Source organism: Symphalangus syndactylus, chromosome 1, assembly GCF_028878055.3.
Source record: "Symphalangus syndactylus isolate Jambi chromosome 1, NHGRI_mSymSyn1-v2.1_pri, whole genome shotgun sequence".
Taxonomy (NCBI): domain Eukaryota; kingdom Metazoa; phylum Chordata; class Mammalia; order Primates; family Hylobatidae; genus Symphalangus; species Symphalangus syndactylus.
The window spans coordinates 112,383,852-112,401,646 of record NC_072423.2 but is presented as its reverse complement, the minus strand read 5'-3'; the positions used below and the strand labels follow the sequence as shown (position 1 = coordinate 112,401,646).

General features: G+C 59.6%; 1 protein-coding gene across 1 annotated transcript in view; it reads right to left on the bottom strand.

Moving 5' to 3' along the window:
* The window catches only part of COL7A1 (collagen type VII alpha 1 chain), a 31,117-nt gene that overhangs the window by 10,840 nt on the left and 2,482 nt on the right, over nt 1-17,795 (bottom strand). The window contains exons 7-75 of the mRNA XM_055277665.2: nt 17,666-17,795; nt 17,447-17,563; nt 17,198-17,344; nt 16,994-17,110; nt 16,769-16,918; nt 16,560-16,688; nt 15,769-15,912; nt 15,555-15,680; nt 15,309-15,452; nt 14,695-14,814; nt 14,423-14,566; nt 13,971-14,096; nt 13,743-13,889; nt 13,367-13,489; nt 12,898-13,044; nt 12,526-12,660; nt 12,296-12,442; nt 12,078-12,214; nt 11,669-11,795; nt 11,438-11,584; nt 11,181-11,353; nt 11,047-11,082; nt 10,937-10,963; nt 10,750-10,794; nt 10,617-10,679; nt 10,096-10,176; nt 9,970-10,005; nt 9,794-9,829; nt 9,545-9,616; nt 9,358-9,435; nt 9,095-9,121; nt 8,960-9,013; nt 8,778-8,840; nt 8,616-8,675; nt 8,453-8,488; nt 8,191-8,235; nt 8,077-8,112; nt 7,676-7,720; nt 7,545-7,580; nt 7,390-7,425; nt 6,978-7,010; nt 6,773-6,826; nt 6,640-6,699; nt 6,515-6,550; nt 6,327-6,407; nt 6,189-6,224; nt 5,953-5,997; nt 5,652-5,723; nt 5,368-5,412; nt 5,099-5,125; nt 4,853-4,882; nt 4,656-4,736; nt 4,548-4,583; nt 4,437-4,472; nt 4,265-4,345; nt 3,999-4,034; nt 3,530-3,592; nt 3,399-3,443; nt 2,077-2,112; nt 1,969-2,004; nt 1,761-1,856; nt 1,607-1,642; nt 1,486-1,521; nt 1,335-1,382; nt 953-988; nt 712-834; nt 428-628; nt 295-330; nt 152-214 (exon numbers count right to left, since the gene is read on the bottom strand). Of these exons, the coding sequence (XP_055133640.2) occupies nt 152-214; nt 295-330; nt 428-628; nt 712-834; nt 953-988; nt 1,335-1,382; nt 1,486-1,521; nt 1,607-1,642; nt 1,761-1,856; nt 1,969-2,004; nt 2,077-2,112; nt 3,399-3,443; nt 3,530-3,592; nt 3,999-4,034; nt 4,265-4,345; nt 4,437-4,472; nt 4,548-4,583; nt 4,656-4,736; nt 4,853-4,882; nt 5,099-5,125; nt 5,368-5,412; nt 5,652-5,723; nt 5,953-5,997; nt 6,189-6,224; nt 6,327-6,407; nt 6,515-6,550; nt 6,640-6,699; nt 6,773-6,826; nt 6,978-7,010; nt 7,390-7,425; nt 7,545-7,580; nt 7,676-7,720; nt 8,077-8,112; nt 8,191-8,235; nt 8,453-8,488; nt 8,616-8,675; nt 8,778-8,840; nt 8,960-9,013; nt 9,095-9,121; nt 9,358-9,435; nt 9,545-9,616; nt 9,794-9,829; nt 9,970-10,005; nt 10,096-10,176; nt 10,617-10,679; nt 10,750-10,794; nt 10,937-10,963; nt 11,047-11,082; nt 11,181-11,353; nt 11,438-11,584; nt 11,669-11,795; nt 12,078-12,214; nt 12,296-12,442; nt 12,526-12,660; nt 12,898-13,044; nt 13,367-13,489; nt 13,743-13,889; nt 13,971-14,096; nt 14,423-14,566; nt 14,695-14,814; nt 15,309-15,452; nt 15,555-15,680; nt 15,769-15,912; nt 16,560-16,688; nt 16,769-16,918; nt 16,994-17,110; nt 17,198-17,344; nt 17,447-17,563; nt 17,666-17,795 (5,433 nt within the window). The remainder of the gene's footprint in view (nt 1-151; nt 215-294; nt 331-427; nt 629-711; nt 835-952; nt 989-1,334; nt 1,383-1,485; nt 1,522-1,606; nt 1,643-1,760; nt 1,857-1,968; nt 2,005-2,076; nt 2,113-3,398; nt 3,444-3,529; nt 3,593-3,998; nt 4,035-4,264; nt 4,346-4,436; nt 4,473-4,547; nt 4,584-4,655; nt 4,737-4,852; nt 4,883-5,098; nt 5,126-5,367; nt 5,413-5,651; nt 5,724-5,952; nt 5,998-6,188; nt 6,225-6,326; nt 6,408-6,514; nt 6,551-6,639; nt 6,700-6,772; nt 6,827-6,977; nt 7,011-7,389; nt 7,426-7,544; nt 7,581-7,675; nt 7,721-8,076; nt 8,113-8,190; nt 8,236-8,452; nt 8,489-8,615; nt 8,676-8,777; nt 8,841-8,959; nt 9,014-9,094; nt 9,122-9,357; nt 9,436-9,544; nt 9,617-9,793; nt 9,830-9,969; nt 10,006-10,095; nt 10,177-10,616; nt 10,680-10,749; nt 10,795-10,936; nt 10,964-11,046; nt 11,083-11,180; nt 11,354-11,437; nt 11,585-11,668; nt 11,796-12,077; nt 12,215-12,295; nt 12,443-12,525; nt 12,661-12,897; nt 13,045-13,366; nt 13,490-13,742; nt 13,890-13,970; nt 14,097-14,422; nt 14,567-14,694; nt 14,815-15,308; nt 15,453-15,554; nt 15,681-15,768; nt 15,913-16,559; nt 16,689-16,768; nt 16,919-16,993; nt 17,111-17,197; nt 17,345-17,446; nt 17,564-17,665) is intronic.

Sequence of the window (17,795 nt, the reverse complement as noted above, 5' to 3'; positions counted from 1 at the left end):
TGGGGGGTTCAGCACAGATCTCAGGATCACAGAGGGTTATAGGGTCAGAAATTCCAGGGTTATGGCACACACTACCATATTTCTGGGGACCAAGCTAAGGGTGGCTTCCTGGTCACTAGTCACAGGCCTAGGGCAGGGATGGGGTGATCACCTTGGGGCCAGGGGGTCCAGGGGGCCCAGGAGTTCCAGGGAGGCCAGGAGGGCCATCTCTGCCCTGCAGGAAACAAGAAAATGGGGTGGCAGCCCCAGCACAGCCTCCAGACAGCCTGCCCCACAGAGCCCATCGCAGCGCACCTGTTCTCCACGTTCTCCTTTCTCTCCCCGTTCTCCCTGAAATGCAAATAGCAGATGAGGGCCAAGCCCATGGGTGGGTCCCACCCCTCCCAACCCCTCTTCCCTCACTCTCCTGGTCAGCCCCCAGCCTCACCCTCTCTCCTGGCCTTCCTTCCTCTCCCACACCCCCAGCCCTGCCTGGGAGCCCGGGAATACCAGGCTTTCCAGGCTCCCCGGCAAGGCCGGGAGGTCCAGGGGGGCCCCTCTCCCCAAGGGCCAGGCCAGGTGGCCCCTGAAGGCCAGGGTCTCCACGGTCTCCCTTCAGCCCGCGTTCTCCAGGAAAGCCGATGGGGCCCTGCAGGAGTGGAAGAGAGAATGCTGGTGGCTGTACAGCTACACCCCCCACGGGGCACACCCCACTGAGCCACCTCTGCTCACCTCCTTGCCTGGGGGGCCCCGTTCGCCTGAGTCCCCCTTGGGGCCTCGACGCCGTTCGGGTACAGGCAGGAAGCTACCAGAGCTCTCATCCCAGGTCTCCACGATCTCCCGCAGGGCAGACGCCTGAGGGACAGCAACAGGTCAGAGGAGCGGGGCGCATCGCTGCAGCCCCCATGCCTGTGGGCACCACGAGCCCTAAGGGCCCCCACTTGTCCCTACCCCCAGCCCCTAAACAACCCACCTTGATGCCAGCAGTTTCCAGCAACCGATCCACATTCTGGGGACAAAGGCTGGGTGAAGGGCTGCCCATGACAGAGAAGCTCCTGCCTTCTGCCCCACACAGCCTCAGGAAAGCACCTCCACACACTTTTCCCTAGGCCTCTTGCCCAGAGCACCCTTTAGCACTTGGTTGAGGCATGGCTGGAGACCCATGGGAGCCCCTTTCTGGCGTGTCCCCACTGCCCAAGTTCCCTTGAGTGTGGACTACAAGAATCCCAATGGGGCAGGGCACTGAACACACAGCACAGAACCTATGGAGCCTCGTGGCAAGGGGAAGGGGATGGCGAGGTGGCCCCAATGGGCATGCAAAACAGAGTCAAGGGGACATCGCAAGCCTGGCTCACCGGCACGCTTCCAGGCTCTCCTCGCAGGCCACGCTCTCCAGGGAGGCCCTGGAGAGATGAAGACAAACTGCTAGGAACCAGCCGATGGGCGTGCATGTGCACATGTGGGTGCTGTGGCTACCCGGGCATGTGGAAAAGGTGGGGGCCTCACCTGCTCCCCTTTGGATCCAGTCTCCCCACGGTCACCCTGAAAGCAAGAATGATCAGGTGGGGAAATGGCCCCCAGCCTGGTCAGCCCCTCACCACGCCCCCTACCCAACATCCGCACTCACCTTGGGGCCCGCACCTCCTGGGACACCAGGAAAACCCTGAGATATGGCAGAACACAAAGGGGTCACAAAGGCCCATGGCTTCCTGGGAGGGTTGCCCGTGGAAACATAATGGCTTCTAATGCTCTGAAGTCCCAGAATGACCCAGGACACTCACCTGGCCAGGAGGGCCCACTGGCCCTGGGAGGCCTGGAGGCCCCTGGGGTCCAAGGATACCCGGAGCTCCATGCTCACCCTTGGGGCCATCACGACCCTGTGAAGGATGCAGCCAGCATCAGGACCCTGAGACCTCAGAAAAGAGTGGAGTCATATTCTCCCAGGGTCAGGGTCAGGGGTCAGAGGTTGCAGAAAACTCCAATACTCACTTCTCTCCCAGGGGCACCTGAATCTCCTTTCTCTCCCTAAGGAAGACAAGGATACTTCAGGCATGGCTCCAAGCAGAGACCAGAGAGACCCCAGGTGGGGGACTTTACCTTCCTTCCATCTTCTCCAGGGTCCCCAGGTTCTCCCTGTGGGCAGAGGACTCACATCAGCCCAAACATTCACTGGTGTCTGGTTGCAAGACACTATCTTGGTAGATTTCAGATGACTGTGACTGTATTTCTGTGCCTGTAGCTCCATGGCTGTGTGTGTCTTGGAGCATGGCCTGTGGCCGTCTGAGTGAGCTGCTGCATGTCTAAGGGTGTGCCTGCACAGGCCTGCTCACCCCAACAGGCAACTGCACACATGTCCTTTGACTCTGGCTCTCTAGAGGTAGCTCCACATTTATGCATCTCTGGGTTGGTGATTGTCCACATGTCCTGGGTGTGTGCATATCCATGTGTGTCTTAGTACATGTACCCATGGGTCTGTGTGTCCTGGTCTGTTTGCACATCTTGGCCCATGTCTGCATATGGGCATGGGCTTATACATGTCTCCAAAGGCCCCCAGTGCCTTGAGAGCCATGTGTCTTGGCATCTGTCTGCAACTCTTGTGTGTAGCTCAATGTGTATGACCATAAGCGTGTGGGTGACAATATAAAGTCATGGGCCAGCATGTCCTAGCACATGTCACAGGTCAGAGCCATCCATGTGTGTCTCACCATGTCTCAACACAGGTCCACATGCGGTCTTGGGTCCATGTCTTAGCACATGAGTCTGGGTGGAAGTGTCTGGGTATCAACATATCTCTAAGTGCCCCAAATGTGGCTTCACACCAGCGTGTTTGTGCCTGTCGACCTGTCTGTGGCTCTTCACCTGTGCCTATGGCTGTGGGTTATCTGGGCACGTGTCAGCCCATCCTGGCATAAATTGGCCCATTCACCTAACTCCCTATGTGTCTGTGAGGCTGCTTGTGTGTGCATATAGAACTATGTTTCCAGGCCTGGCGCAGTGGCTCATGCCTGTAATCCCAGCACTTTGGGAGGCCGAGGCGGGTGGATCACCTGAGGTCAGTTTGTGATCAGCCTGACCAACATGGAGAAACCCCATCTCTACTAGAAATACAAAATTAGCCAGGCATGGTGGCGCATGCCTGTAATCCCAGCTACGCGGGAGGTTGAGGCAGAAGAATCACTTGAACCCAGGAGGCGAAGGTTGCAGTGAGCCGAGATCGTGCCATTGCACTCCAACCTGGGCAAGAAGAGCGAAACTCCGTCTCAAAAAAAAAAAGAACTATGTTTCTGGATGCATCTGTATGTCTAGGCCAGGATGCATGTGTCTGCACGTGTGCCTCATGTGCTGCTACAGATCTGGGCTGTGTAGGTGTGCTGGCGTTTCTTGGCAGGTTTCGCCGCAGCTGCCCTGGACACACTCACGTTTTTTCCATTCAGGCCAGGTTTGCCATCCTCGCCTGGCTTTCCCTGTGGGAACAGATCACTGGTCAGATGTTGGGGATCGGGTGAGGGTAGTAAGGGGGAAAGGGGGTAACATGAAAGTCTGGACTCACCGGTAATCCAGGGGGACCAGAGGGGCCAGGGGGGCCCTGTTCTCCACGGAGGCCCGGAAGCCCCTGGAAAAAGTCTTTGTTAAGATTTATAGGGCCTCTGAGATATCCCTTAGGGCACACCCCATGGACTAAGAGGACCCCAAAAAGATCTCCCTCCAGGGTAGAGACCCCCAGGACTGGGAGGTCCCATTGAGATCCCTCAGGCACAGACCCCATGGATGGGGGCCCCTGCTGAGACTCCCAAGGGAAGAACCCCCCAGAACTTCGAGGGCCTATGAAGACCCCCAAGGCAAAGAAGGTCAGAAAGGGGGATTCTACTAAAACCTGTCTGCCAGGGACTGAGACCCTCCCAAAGGCAAGGCTGAACCAATCCCCTACCAACTCTCTCGGATGCTGTGACTATGATGATCTGGTCGGAGCTTACGCAGCCCCCTGAGCCCCCTCTGTCCCAGCATCTCCCCACACTTACGTCTCTCCCTGGGTCCCCGGCTTTGCCTGCAGCACCCTGAGGAGAGACTCAAAGTCAGTTCATCATGGTCATGGGGTCAGGGGCTCTAGTCCCTGTGAGCCTAAGGCCTGCATGGCAAGGACATGCCCCACCCAGGTAGGGCTCTGGGAGAAGACACAGACAACAGGTCTCGCCCCAGAGCTGGTCAAGGCCAAGACCAACCAACGAGGCTGGGGTCTAGGGTCCTCATGTGAAGGGGACAACCAGGCAGGACTACGAAGACTCACATTCGGCCCAGAGGGCCCAGGGGCTCCTGGTTTCCCATCCAGTCCGCTCCGGCCATCCAGCCCAGGGGGACCCCGGTCACCCTGTGGAAAATAGAGTGGTAAGAGGCCACCAAGGCCGAGGTGGATCTGATAACCCAGGCTCACGTCCTGAGAAACCTCCACACCCTCTCACCTTTTCTCCTGCTGGGCCTCGGACACCTGGGTCCCCCTGGAGGGAACAGGGTCAGATAAGAGATGAGGGCAAGATGGGGACTTGGCAGATGGGGCAAAGTGCATCACTCACCTGTGGGCCTGGGGGCCCCCGAAGCCCATCAATGCCCTGAGGATAGGGGAGGAAGAAATCAGAGCAGGCCCTCCCACCCCTGCACCCCCCAGGACCAATCACACTCACCCTTTCCCCAGGGGCTCCAGGGAGGCCAGGGTCACCCTTGGGCCCTCGAGGACCCTCTTGTCCGCGGTCCCCAGGCTCTCCCTGTGGCAGAGATAAGCTTGCTGAGGAACAGCCTTGAAGCCAAGCCATGCCCAAGGTAGAACCTGCCGGGAGGAGCACTGGGGTCTTTTTTACCCTCCACCCACAGACCCTAATACCTTCTCTCTGGCTCCAGGTCCTGTATCTACCTGTTGGGGGAATGACCAGTGAGAAGAATGGCTCAACAAGGGGAAGAGTGGTTGGCGAGGGGATACAGGGTCTGTGAGGGGCTCCAGGGATCTGCAGAGGTTTCAGAGGGGCAGTGGGGGAAGTGGGAGTTAGTGGAAGGAATGAGGGGACATGATGTGGAGCTAAAGGGGCAAGTGAGAGCAATGATGGAGGACCAGACCCAGCACAGCCCTTACCAGCCGTCCCGGGGGTCCTGGGGGACCCTGGGAAAGGAAATGATTATAGTCAATAGGAGCCCTCAGGTCCCAGGCCATGGCTCTGGTTTGCCCCAGGCTCAACTCTGCCCCCAAGTTCCCCGAAGCACCCCAATGCCAGCCCCCAGCAGGCACAGGTGGCCATCCATGCTTCCCACCTTGAATTCCAGACCCCTCATGTGAAGGCACACTGGCAGCAGCGCCAGGGGACCCTCCATCCCTTCTGAGCCCAGGACACCAGCCCTACTCACTGGCTCCCCACGGTCACCCTTGGGTCCAGATGGTCCAGGGCTGCCCTGCAGAAAGGCAGGGGTCAGGGCCACTCAAGGTAGGCAGAAGTTTGGGGAGCTTTGGGAGCACCATGAGGACTCATGGGAATGTTGGTAGCCTTCATGTGGGTGTGTGCAGGGGTCACAAGAAGTGAAGATTGGGAGGGCTTAGCATTACAGGGTTGGGGGGTAGGATCGGGTATTGGGAATTGGCTGGTTGGAGGGTTAAGGTTGGGGTGAGGAGTCATACATAGGCTGGGACTCACATTTCGTCCATCCTCTCCAGGATCTCCCTGGTCTCCCTTCTCACCCACAGGCCCCCGAACTCCAGGTGCCCCCTAAGAAGAGCAACTGGCCTGAGACAGACACTCCCAGTATTTTGCAGGTGCCCCTATGACCCCCTACACTGCCCCAGGTTCCCCATTACTCCAAAATCCACATCAGAGGTTCCCATCACCCCATGCCTCCCTGCAGGGCCTCACATCACCCCTTACCCCCCTCAGCCTTTCCTATCACCTTCATGCCCACCTCCCATCACCCCTGTTACTTCTCTCTGCCAAGACTCACCCGAAGGCCACGCTCGCCTGCTTTTCCAGGCAAACCCGGGTCACCCTGGTGATAGAGAGAAAAGTCATACTGCACAGGGCAGTCAGGATCTAACTCAGAGAGAGGGGACAGAGAAGGGCCTGAGCAGCAGCTGGACAGGAGGCAGGGAGTGGATGGATGAACTGGTGGAGCACCAGCCTACTGGGATCCTAGTTCAAGGGTAAAGGATCAGAAACCACAGTGGGAAGGAGTCTCACCGGAGGACCCTCGTCACCTTTCTCTCCAACTTCACCCTGTGAAACATGAGAGTCAGCCCTAGTTCCAAGAACCCCCATGATGCTGGCAACAGCCCTACTCCCTTACCCACCGTGACTCCCCCGACTCCAGCCTCTTACCTCTCGTCCTCGGGGGCCAACAGGTCCCGGGGAGCCAGGCCGCCCAGGGTCTCCCTTCTCTCCAGGAGGCCCTGAGTCACCCTGTGGACGAGGCAAGAGGGAGGTGATGCGGGAGGCTCGAAGCAGGCAGTTCTCAAGGGGAGGGGACCCCGGAAGCCTTGAGGTTGCCCAGGGTCACAGGTACTCACTGGGGGTCCTGCTCTGCCAGTAAGGCCAATGGGACCCTGAAGGGGACAGAAGGGGGACAAGACTTAGTCGGGGTCCCACCACCTCATCTCCCTCTGTCACACTCCCCATTCCCACATTGATTCACCCGGTCTCCAGGGTCTCCCTTGGGGCCAGGGTCTCCAGGAAGAACCAAGCCGGGTGGGCCCTGTGGATGGAAGGATAAGAAGTCAGGAAGACAACCTTCACCACCTGCCCCCTAAACACTTCGCTTCACTTACCCGTTCCCCTTGGACTCCGGTAGCTCCTCTGGGCCCAGCAGGCCCCACATCTCCCTGGAGGTGACAAAGACCATCAGTACTCATCCCAGGCTCCAGTTAACCCCTTGACCCAGCAAGTCTTATGACCCCCCAAGTCCCATAGATAGGCCCTATGACCTAGACCTCAACAATGTAGAAACCTCCCCTTGCCCCATACCAGGCTTACCTTTTCTCCTTTGGGTCCAGCAACAGCAGGTCCCTGAAAACAAACAGGACAGATACAGTTTGGCCCTGCCTTGGGGTTGTATGACCAAAGTCTTCATTGGAATGGAGGTCACAGGGAATTGGAAGTCATACAGCTCAGTCCCCGCCCAGGAGTCACAGGGTCACCGCTGACAGCAGGGAAGGGGTTATACAAAATGGACTGACACAAAGAGCTCGTGACCTGTATGGCGGTCATGGGGTCACAGGATCATAGCCAGGAGTCTGGGGGCAGGTTCTAGCAGAAGGAGAGCCGCAGAGCTCTGAGCCTGCTCACGGTCCCAGCACTGTGGAATCACAGCCCAGATAGTGTTCTATAGGAGGGTCACTGCTCAAGGGCTGTGCTGTGCTCACAGCGTCATCCTCCCATCACTCACCACCACTGCAGGGTCCCCAGGGCGACCAGGCTCCCCCTGTGGAGAGAGGACAGGAGCAGGGACAGCTCAGGGAGTCACCTAGGAGCCCAAAATCCCAGTGTCCCACCTGCCACATCCCTAGTACCAGACAGTACCACCCCCAGCCGAGGACCTACCTTCTCTCCTTGGCGGCCAGCGGGTCCTGGTGGCCCCTGAATGTAGAGAAAGTGTGAGCCCAGGAGGGGAAGGGAAAAGGGAGGGACACACAAAAGTCCCACTCCTGGTCCCACCACAGTCACAGACTCACTTCAGGACCCTCAGCTCCAGGACGTCCAGCAACCCCTGGCAGCCCCTGGAGGAAAGGAAGGGAAGAGCTGTGCAGGTAGGTGGGGGGGATATGGACAGACAGGGCTAGAGGCTGGGGTGGGGGCTGGAGAGGGGTCAGGGAAGATTGGGATTTAGGTTGGCAGGGGTAAGACTCGGCAGGAGGACAGACACCAGGCAGTGAAAGTCAAGGTCAGTTCAGCAGGGCCAGAGGTTCAAAGCCAGGTCCCTTGGGGCTGAGGATTAGAGCCTGTATCAGCAGGGATTAAGGGGCCATTGAGGAGGGGTGAGGAGCAGGGGTAGCAGGGGTCAAGGGCAAGAAGTCAGAACCAGAAAGAGCACAGCCAGGTCAGCTGGTATGAGCATTGCAGCCAGTGGGTTTACCCGGGATCCTGCTGGGCCTGGGGGTCCACGTTCGCCCTGATGGAACAGAAGAGGTCAGAGCTGAGTTGGGCCCAGATCCTCCAGGGTCCTTGAAGCCCCCCAGGTTGCACTTACCTTCTCTCCAGCCTCACCCAGGGGCCCTGGAAAGCCCCGGTCACCCTGAAGAGAGAGGGTGAGAGAAAGAGAGAGAGAGGGTTGGTGGGGGGGCTTGAACGTCAAAACCCAGACAAGGGGTCTCAAACTCCAACCACCCCCTCCAAAATCACGACCTCTGACCTGGAGGGAACTCTTATCTCCTGATCTTCCAGCCTCCTCTAACACCATGGGGAGCCCAGAGTAGCACCCTTCACACCTGAATCCCCCCACTGGTACTCACTTTGGGGCCAATGGCTCCAGAAGGTCCCCGTGGGCCCTGGAAGGGATGAATTTGGGGGTTCAGAGATTTGAGTTTGGGCATGAGGATGGAGCAGTGGTTGATGATTGAGGTGGGGGCTGGAGCTGTGCCCACCATATTCAGAACCCCTGGCCCCTCCACTCACCTGCTCACCCGGAGACCCAGGTTGTCCTGGGAGGCCTGGAGATCCATCCTCAGAGTCACCCTGAAGGAGAAACGCATGGTTGGGAAGACCGAAGGGAGGCCCTGCCCCCAGCACCCAGCTTCCCACCCCAGAACTGGGACATCATCAAGTCAGCCTTCCTACTTTTTCTCCTTTCTTTCCAGGGGGTCCAACAGGGCCTTGGGGTCCAGGGCTTCCGGGAAGACCCTAGGAAGAAGTGAGTAAAAATGTGAGCCAAGAACTATGAAGCCCAGCACCCAACCACTGCCCCAGGAGAGACCCACACCCCTGAGCAGGGCCCCCAGCAGAGCCTCAAGGCCTCTCACCGGCAGCCCGGGCTCCCCAGGAGCAATGCCACCTTCACCTGGTCCAGGGGGACCCTGGGAGAGAACACCAGGTCAGGGAATGGACAGGGGAATCAGACTCCAAGCCACCCCTAGCACAGCTTGTCCCTCACTTACCCGCTCCCCACGATCGCCTTTGTCACCCTAGAAAACAGATGATGATCCCATGACCCTGGGCCACACCTCACTCCCAAAGATACCAGGAGGGATGAGAGTCATGGGGTCCAATTGGATTACAAGGATCTTGGGAGAACTGAGGCGTCGTGGTGAGGATGGGGGTAATCAAAGGGTCACAAAGGCCAGAGTAACTGGTAGGGGTTATGTGGGTTCAAATGGGGTCACCAGGTCTCTGCATCACATGGCACTCATGAGGCTGTCACCTTCACTGCTGTTCCAGGAAGCCCTGGGGGGCCACGGGGTCCTGGGTCCCCCAATGGTCCACGGGGTCCAGGGGGGCCCTGATGGAGGAAACAAAGTATAAGGTGCAACCCCACAGACCCCACTCTCGCCCCCCTCGTGTTGGTCCCCCCACTACACATCACTTGCCTCCACATACCCCAGACTTACCGATGGTCCAGGGTCCCCTTTCCTCCCAGGAAGCCCAGGTCCTTCACCTCCGATGATTTGTCCAGGAGCCCCCTGTAAGGACAGAGAGCAGTGGGCAGGATTCAGGATGTGGGGGCCTTGAGCTGGAAGAAGCCCCTAGACATGTCCAGCTATTCCTATTCGCGCCTTAGGCCCTGCACAGGGTCTGGCGTGGGGCAGTCCTGCTCCTCCCTGGGACATCCCGGCCGCCTCCCTTCCCCCTTCACTTACCGGCTCCCCCTTTGGGCCTCGAGGTCCTTGCTCTCCCTGAGGACGAAACAGAGCAGAGGGTGGTGCTTGGGCTCAGGCGAGTGTCAACGTGGGCACTGCACCACCACCCCAGGCTCCCACCCTGTGGAAGAACCCTGGGAAGACACTTGGAGAGCAAAGAAGGGAAGGCACCTTACCGGGTCCCCACGAGGGCCAGGCAACCCTGGAGAGCCCTGCAAATGGAGGCCAGAGGCAGAACAGTCGGAGCCACCCCACCCACTCAGGCAGCGCCCACCCTGACCTGCAGGGCAAGGCTTGCTCACCTTTAGGCCAGGGGCTCCAGGGGTCCCAGGATTCCCGGGGCGGCCAGGGCTGCCTGGACGCCCATCTGCTCCAGGGAAGCCCTGAGGAGGTGAAGAGGTCGGGACAAGAAGGGACCCTCCCCCAAGGCCCCTGGTTTGTCGGAGGGGCCTCACCCCATCAACCATGGGTCGCCTACCCCACTGGGCCCCAAGTGTTATTGGGGGTGGAACAGTGAAGCAGAGAAGTGGCCCCTCAGAGCTGCACAGAGCCCAATTCCAGGCACAAGCGCAGTGACAAGGCAAAGGGCTTCCCTGCCTCTCGGACTTAGAGCTGCTGCTCAGGCTCTGCAGGGGGGCTAGAGGCCCCACTGGCCTTTCTACTTCAGAGTGTCCCCCAAAGTCTCTGCGGTGGTTTATAACCTCCAGCTGGGCTTCTAGGAATTCCCGATGATTCTAACTCTGCTTCTTCCTTCTCTCTTGTAAACACCCTGAGAAAGCTTGGAGGAGTGCCTCAGAGAAACCTCGATGGTCTCCACACTCACCCTCTCGCCCTTAGCAATGGCACTTCCAGGGGGCCCCTGGGGGCCAGGAGCACCGGTCCTGCCCTGAGAGAAGACAGCAGTTAGGTGGGGATAAGCCAGTCAGGGTGCAGGGACAGATGTGGGGGGCACTCACCGGGAGGCCAGGGTCGCCAGGAGGCCCAACTTGTCCTCTCAGGCCCTAGGAAGGGTGATGAGTGAGACCTGTGCTGCCAACCTCCCCTGCCCCACTGACACCCAACCCATTCTCTATTCCCCGCCCGCAGGGGCACCCCCACTGACACCCAACCCATTCTCTATTCCCCGCCCGCAGGGGCACTCACCATCTTTCCAGGTTCCCCCTTCTGGCCCTGGGGAAAGACATGTCAGATGTGGGTCAGAGTGGCTAGCCCCAGGTGCAGCCTCCACTCACCTCTCGATGAAGGACTCTTACCTTTGGACAATACACTGGGCAGGGCTCTGGCCGGGGCTGCAGACATAGGGTCTCTTTGAGGTTGAACATTTCTACCAAGAGCCCCCAGACCCCTTATATTCTACCACCCAGTCCCCCAGAGGCCTCTTCCAAACCTGAGTAGTGAAGGATGCCTGACACAGGGCTGCGGCCAGACCACTGACTGCCCGGTCCAGGCTTGGCCCATCATCCACGGCGAAGAAGGTCTGGACAGAGTCCATACCCGGCGCCAAGCGACGCAGCTGCTCTGGGTCCGCTCCAGCCATTCCCAACATCACCACATTAAGCCCTAAGTTGGGGTCCAGTGGCTGCATGATAGCCCTGTCAGGGCCACCCCTATTTCCAGACCCTTCCCCATCAGCCTACTCCTTACCAGCAGCCTGGGCCTCGCGAATGGGGCTGAATATGTCACCTCTCAAGGGTTCATCCACTAGCAGAACCATCATCCCTGGTACGTGCTGGCGGCGCCCAGGAGCATCTGGTGCCAACACGTATCTGTGAGCTGTGACCACGGCTGTGCCTGGAAGGAAGGACATGTCAGAACCCTGGGGCACCAAGCTCCCAGTGGATAGCCCCAGGAGTCCATGCCTGCTGCAGTCCTCACCCAGATTGTTCCCACTTGGGTCCATGTAGGGCATGTCACGGATCCTTTGCAAGACAATGCCAAGGTCATGGGAGCCATTCAGCGGGAACAGTGGGGAGGGCCGGTGACTGTAAGACAGCAGGCCAACCTGGGGTGGAAGGAAACACAGAGCCTGAGGAGGACGATAGAGCAGGGATGGGGGTGCACAGAGCCTGGAGAAACACATCAGGGTGTGTGTGACCAAACCCTATCTATTAGGGAGTCAGCAGTGATGGCAGGATAGGGAGCCAGGCAGCAGGTGAGGTCTGGAGCCTGTGGGAGAGCTGGGAGAATGCCTGAACCTATTGGGTGGTCAGGAGATGGTAACTGGTATGGAGCCTGGGTGGGGGGCCGCAGGGAGAGGTAGAATCTGGCTGCCCCAGGGCCAAACCTGAACTGCCTGTGGCCCAAGAGGCCCAAGTGCCGACACCAGACGCTCCAGGACCCGCCTCGTAGCCTCCGCACGGTGAGCATTGTCTTGAGTGGCATGTGGTAGGAACACGACATCCGCCAGGCCACGGGGACACACTGCAGGAAGGGGAACAAGTTACTGAAGCGGGCAGCCCACCCAGACACACTTTTCTGCCCTTCCCACTATGCCCACTATACCTGGTGTCTGTGTGACAGATGCCTCAGGACCCCGCACACCATCCAGGACAGGCGTCAGGGAGAAGACGTAAGAGACGCCAGGCTCTAGCCCTGTCACCCGCTGGGAGCTTGAGATCCCTGGAAGTGTCTGCGGGGACCCATGCACTTCTGCAGGAGATAGAACTTGATTAAAAAGCAGTCTCCACAGAGCCCCAACTGCCAGCCCACCCAAACCCTGGCCTCCCCCTCACCCTGGCCAGGGCCTCTGAGTGGCCGCCAGGATAGGATGTAGCTGGATGCCCTGGACACTGGGGTCCAGGCCAAAGTCACCGAGTCGATCGAGGTGTCCACCACACGTAGCTCAGTGCTTGGAACACGAAGTGACTCTGAAGGAGGAATGAAAGATCGAGGATCAGAGGCTGAGTCCTGAGAACCCAGAAGGGAGAGATCTAAGATCCTGGGTCCAGTTTGTCTTATTGAAGCATCATGGGAGGTCATGCTGGGGTCACCCAGGGTCAGAGGGTGAGGGGTGGGGTACAGGAGGAGTCACTCAGAGTTGGGGTGCAGGAAGTCAGGGTGGGTCATTAGCAGGGGAGGAGCACGCCAAGGTGAGGCAGGCTTACCAGTGCGCGCAGTCACCTCTGCAGAGGGCCCTTCTCCAGCTGGCCCTAGGACACTCAGCCTCACGCGGTACTGTGTCGCTGGCTCCAGCCCATCCAGGTGATAGCTACTGAGCTCGGGCCCCAGGACCCGGGACTGTTCCTGGCCACCTGGGGCAGGCGTGAGGGTGGGGGCCAAGAGCACGTGGGAGAGTGACACCTGGGGGCATTAAAGGGCCCACCCACCTCACTGGCTTTGTTAACTGGGTCCACCCTCCTGACTGATCTTCCTTGTCCTCACTGACCCTGCCCACTTTACGGACCCTGCCAGACTGACCCTCCATGAACTCATTGATCCCACCCACTTCATTGATTGATCTTACCTACTGTCACGGATCCCGCAGACCCCCAATGACAGACCCCGCCCACCGTCACTGTCTGCCACAGCCCTGCCCCCGTTGGTCCCTAACCTCCTCCTGGGGACACCTCTCACCCTCAGGTTGCCAGTGCAGAAGGAAGCCCTGTGCTCTGGGCACCGGCTCCCAGCGCAGCCTCAGCGAGTGCTCCCCGCGCTGCACCACGTGAAGCGTCCCCAGGGCTGGCGGAGCCTCAGGCGCTGGAGAGAAAGCTCAGGAATCAGAAAGGCTCTGCCCCCATGGCCCCTGCACCAATCCCAGGCCCACCCTGGCACAGGCACCCCGCCCAGCTAGCCCTTCTGCCTATCCCAGGCTTCACCTTCCCTCCTCTCAGACCCCGCCCCCAAAGGCTCACTACTAATCCTGGTCCTTTCTCCAATCCGGAGCACAAGCCCTGATCCCCAAACCATCCACACCACCCATCTGAAGCTCTCCAGCGCATGCCCTGCCTACGCGTGGTGACGACAATGGAGACAGGTGTGCCCTCGCGGTCCCCGACAAGTGCAGTCACTCGCACTGAGTAGCTGACTCCACCTTCAAGACCCCGGATCTCTGCAGAGTCTGTGTTTCCTGGGAGTATCTGGTGTCTCATGGGGCCGCCTGGCCAGGTGGGCATACAGCAATGGTTAGGGGTGGGCAGTCCCAGCCAGGAAGGACAGGGGTGGCATCAGGGAGCCATACCTTCACTCCGGCCCCAGGCCAGTCTGTAAGCTGTGGCTCCAGTGACCCCTACCCAGGTGATCCGTAGAACGTCGCTGGAAGCATTGAGGATCTGCAGCCTCGACACACGACCCACAGGCTCAGGGGCTGGGGACAGAGGCAAGGTAAGGGGTTCTGGCAGAGAACAGAGTGGAGTGCAGGTATGGTTGACGCGGGGGTGATCTGAAGGTCAGTGTGAGGTTAGTGTGGACAAGTCACTGTAGGCAGCCCTGAGAAGGAGGAGGTCAGTGCCTTGGGGTGGGCAGTGTGGGGTCACCAGGAGGTCACCATGGGTAGACAATCAGTGTGGGGTGGGTCAGTGTGGACAGGACAGTCACCGAGCAGGGACATGGAGGCAGCTGGGCAATCAGGAACACACAGCAGGGCAGGGTAGCTAATGTGGTGTGGCTAGTAGCTGGCCAGGGTCCACTCACCAGTCCTCACAACCACAGAGGCAGGGGGCCCATCCATGCCAGCCACATGGGCCCTCACATGCACCGTATACTCAGTATCTGGCTCCAGTCCATCCAGCTCAGCCACCGTGGCCTCCCCAGAAACCAACTGGGATTTCTCTGGGCCTGGGAGCAGGGATGGAGGCAGCTCCAGGGCTAGCAAACTCTGTCCCCCAGAGCCCCACCTGGACCCCCAATAAACCCCCAGCCCCCATTCCACCCTGACCTGCCCCCTCCTAAACCCCAGTCCCCACCGTGGGCTGAGTGCCAGGAAACCCTGTATCCTGTGGCGCCAGGAACCCTGGTCCAGGTAATGGTGACAGATGAGCTGCCGGCCTGAGTCACATGGACCGTCCTCACTGGGCCCAGTGGGTCTAGTGGGGAGAGGCAATGGGGAGTCTGCTGGAGCAGGCAGGAAGGAGTGGGGCTATCTGATAGGGGAAGGCAATGGGAGTCTAACAGGAGACAGGAATCTGATAGAGGAGATGGTGAATAGGTCCAGTGGAGAAGTGGGGAGATGGAGGTTTTAGGAAGCATTGAGCGGGTCTGATGGAGGAGAAAGTGTAAATCTCAGAGGAGATTTGGGTCCAGCAAAAAAGGGGTGGGGGTCTGAGGGTTGAGGTGGTGGAAATTTGAGGGCAAAGACTGTGGGAGTCTTAGGGGAGAAGCGGAGGAATCTGAAGACGGGGAGGGCTTAAGGGGAGACAGCTGAAACTGAAGGGGAAGCAGTGTCTCTGAGGGAGGAGGGAGTGGGAATCTGAAGCGGGAGGCAGGAGTTCTGGGAAGAAGCAAGGGTCTGCAAGGGAAGGCATGGGGGTCTGAAAGAGCAATGGAGGCAGAGAGCCAAGGGACGGGGGCAGGCCCTGACCCGTTCGAGCCACGATGACTGCGGCGGGGCCTTCCTCTCTGCCTTGCAGTACCGACACAGCCACCTGGTAGGTGGTTCCAGGCTGCAGCCCTGTGATGTCTGTGGCAGTAGAGTCTGGGGGCAGTGTCTGGCTGGACTCTGGACCTGAGGTTAGAAGGAAATGCTGGCATGGCTCCTGCCTGTCCCCTCTGGCCCCCATACCCTCATTGGTGCCTTCGGCAGTCCCCCCACACACCCCACACTGACCACTGCCTGTGCTCCAGCTAATCCGAAATCCACTGGCCCCGGGGACGGGTCCCCAGGCCACCCTCACTCGCGTTGCATCTGACACCACAACCCGCAGCCCTGGAACAGCAAGTGGGGTTTCCGGCTCTAGGGGTTAAAGACAGAAGTCAGAAGTCAGAACCAGGACCAGAGTGAAGCAGACACCTGTCCTCCACAAGCCTCCTGCAGTACTCACCCCGGCGGACAGTGAGGACACTGGCACTGCCCTCACGAGGACCCACTCGAGCAGACACCCGCACAGTGTAGCTAAGCCCAGCCTGAACGTCATCCAAGTCGAACGCTGTCTGACTCCCAGGAAGCACCAGGGTCCGCTCAACCCCTAAGAGAGAAGTCAGGGTAGGTGGGCAGGGGTCAGAAAGAGACAGGGATGTGGGACGATGGCAGTGATGTGCAGGGATGCAGAGCGAGAAGGGCCATGGGGGTGGGGATGTGGGATGGTGGGGACCAGAGAGCTGGGATATGGCTGAAAAAAGTGAGTGCAAGACAAGGACATAGGATGAAAGGGGCCAGTGATGGTCAGGGACACTGGAGGACAGGGGTCCATGGGATGCTGGCATGTAGGATGACAGGAGTCAGTGGACTGCAGTGAGGACTGATGAGCCATTGACAGACACTGATGTGGGATGGCAGAGGTCAGTGCTGGATGGGGACATGCAATGAGAGGTTGGTGTACAGCGGTCACCACTAGGGTAACAGAAAGGCAGGTGATTGAGCTTGTGGCTGTGCAGAGGTGAAAGCCATGGATGGGGTGTGGGGCAGGGAGGAGATTGGCTGGGGCAGGGTAGGGGCAGACACACCCTGTTGACAGTTCAGGGCTCAGTGCCATCCTGGGAAGTAGATGGATAAGGAGACAGGGAGGAGACTATAGGGACCCAGGTGTGGAAGGAGAGGGCTGGAGGTACACTCAGACCCCTCAGGCTGGAACTTCAGTGTGTGTGGTGGGGGTGCTGGCTGCGTCCACCTCACCCTGGGTGCTGTGCACAATGATGCGGTACTGGGTGGCACCAGGGACTGGGCTCCAGGACACTCGTACCCGCTGCCCGGGCAGCTCGGTGGCTTGCAGGTCCTTTACAGGGCTCACAGGCAGCTCTGGTCCTGTTGAAGAGCACAGCATAGAGGCAGCCTGGGGCTCCGACACCTCCCCCACTCACTGGCCCAGCCCACAGAGCCCTCACCAGTGGGAACCACAGTTGCAGGGGTGGCCACCTCGCGGCCCTCCAGCAGAGTGTAGAGTGTGAGGCGGTACTCAGTGCCCGGCTGCAGCCCATCCAACTGGTAGCGGGTCACATCAGAGGGCAGCACCACCTTCTGCGGTGGCTCCAAGCCTGCGAGATGACAGGGTCAGGCCAGCGGAGGCCATGCCCTGACCCTTGCCTGTCCATCCCTTCCCCCGCACTGACCAGTCTCACGCCGCCATTCCAACCGGTAGCCACGGGCCTCAGGCACCAAGTTCCAGGAAAGGAGGATGGATGTGGGGCCCAGGATGACCGGGCGCAGGGTCTGCTCAACAGAAGCGTCTGCCCAGGGCACATGGGATGTCAGTGGCCTCCGGGCCTTGCCCTGCCTGCCCGTCCCAGCCTGAAGAATGTGCCCAGCCTTCTCACCAGTGCGAGCCGTCAGGGAAGTGGCAGGCCCCACGCTGCGGCCAAATAGGGTGCTCACGGTCACCTCATAGTCCGTGCCAGGCTCCAAGTCATGCAGCAACACTGAACCCTGCCCAGAGCCCAGCTCCTGCTGCTGTGTGGGCCCATCTGCATGGGGGACACCAAGGGGCCAGTGGGCCTTGCAGGCTCAGGACTCTACAACCTTGTCTGAGGCGCAGGGACTCCCCTCAGCCCACATCTCTCACTCACCACTGAGGACCCGCCATGTCACACGGTAGCCAGTGGCACCTGGCACACTCCGCCAGGCCACCAGGAGGCTGTGGGCTGTGGTATTCTGGATGGTCAGTTCCGGCCCCTCCAGGGCAGCTGGGGGAGAGTCCCACCAGGGATTCATAGAGTCAGGAGTGGGAGGGGGTACTGGGGTCAGGGGTTAGGTGAATGGGGTCAGAGGCTGGCAGAATTGCTCACTGGTCCGAGCTGTCCCGCTCACGGCCTCCCCGATGCTGTTGGCGTAGAGGGCAACCACAGTCACTTGGTACTCGGTCAGTGGCCGGAGACCCTGCAGCCGCACGCTAGTCTCACCAGCTGGGACGTTCAC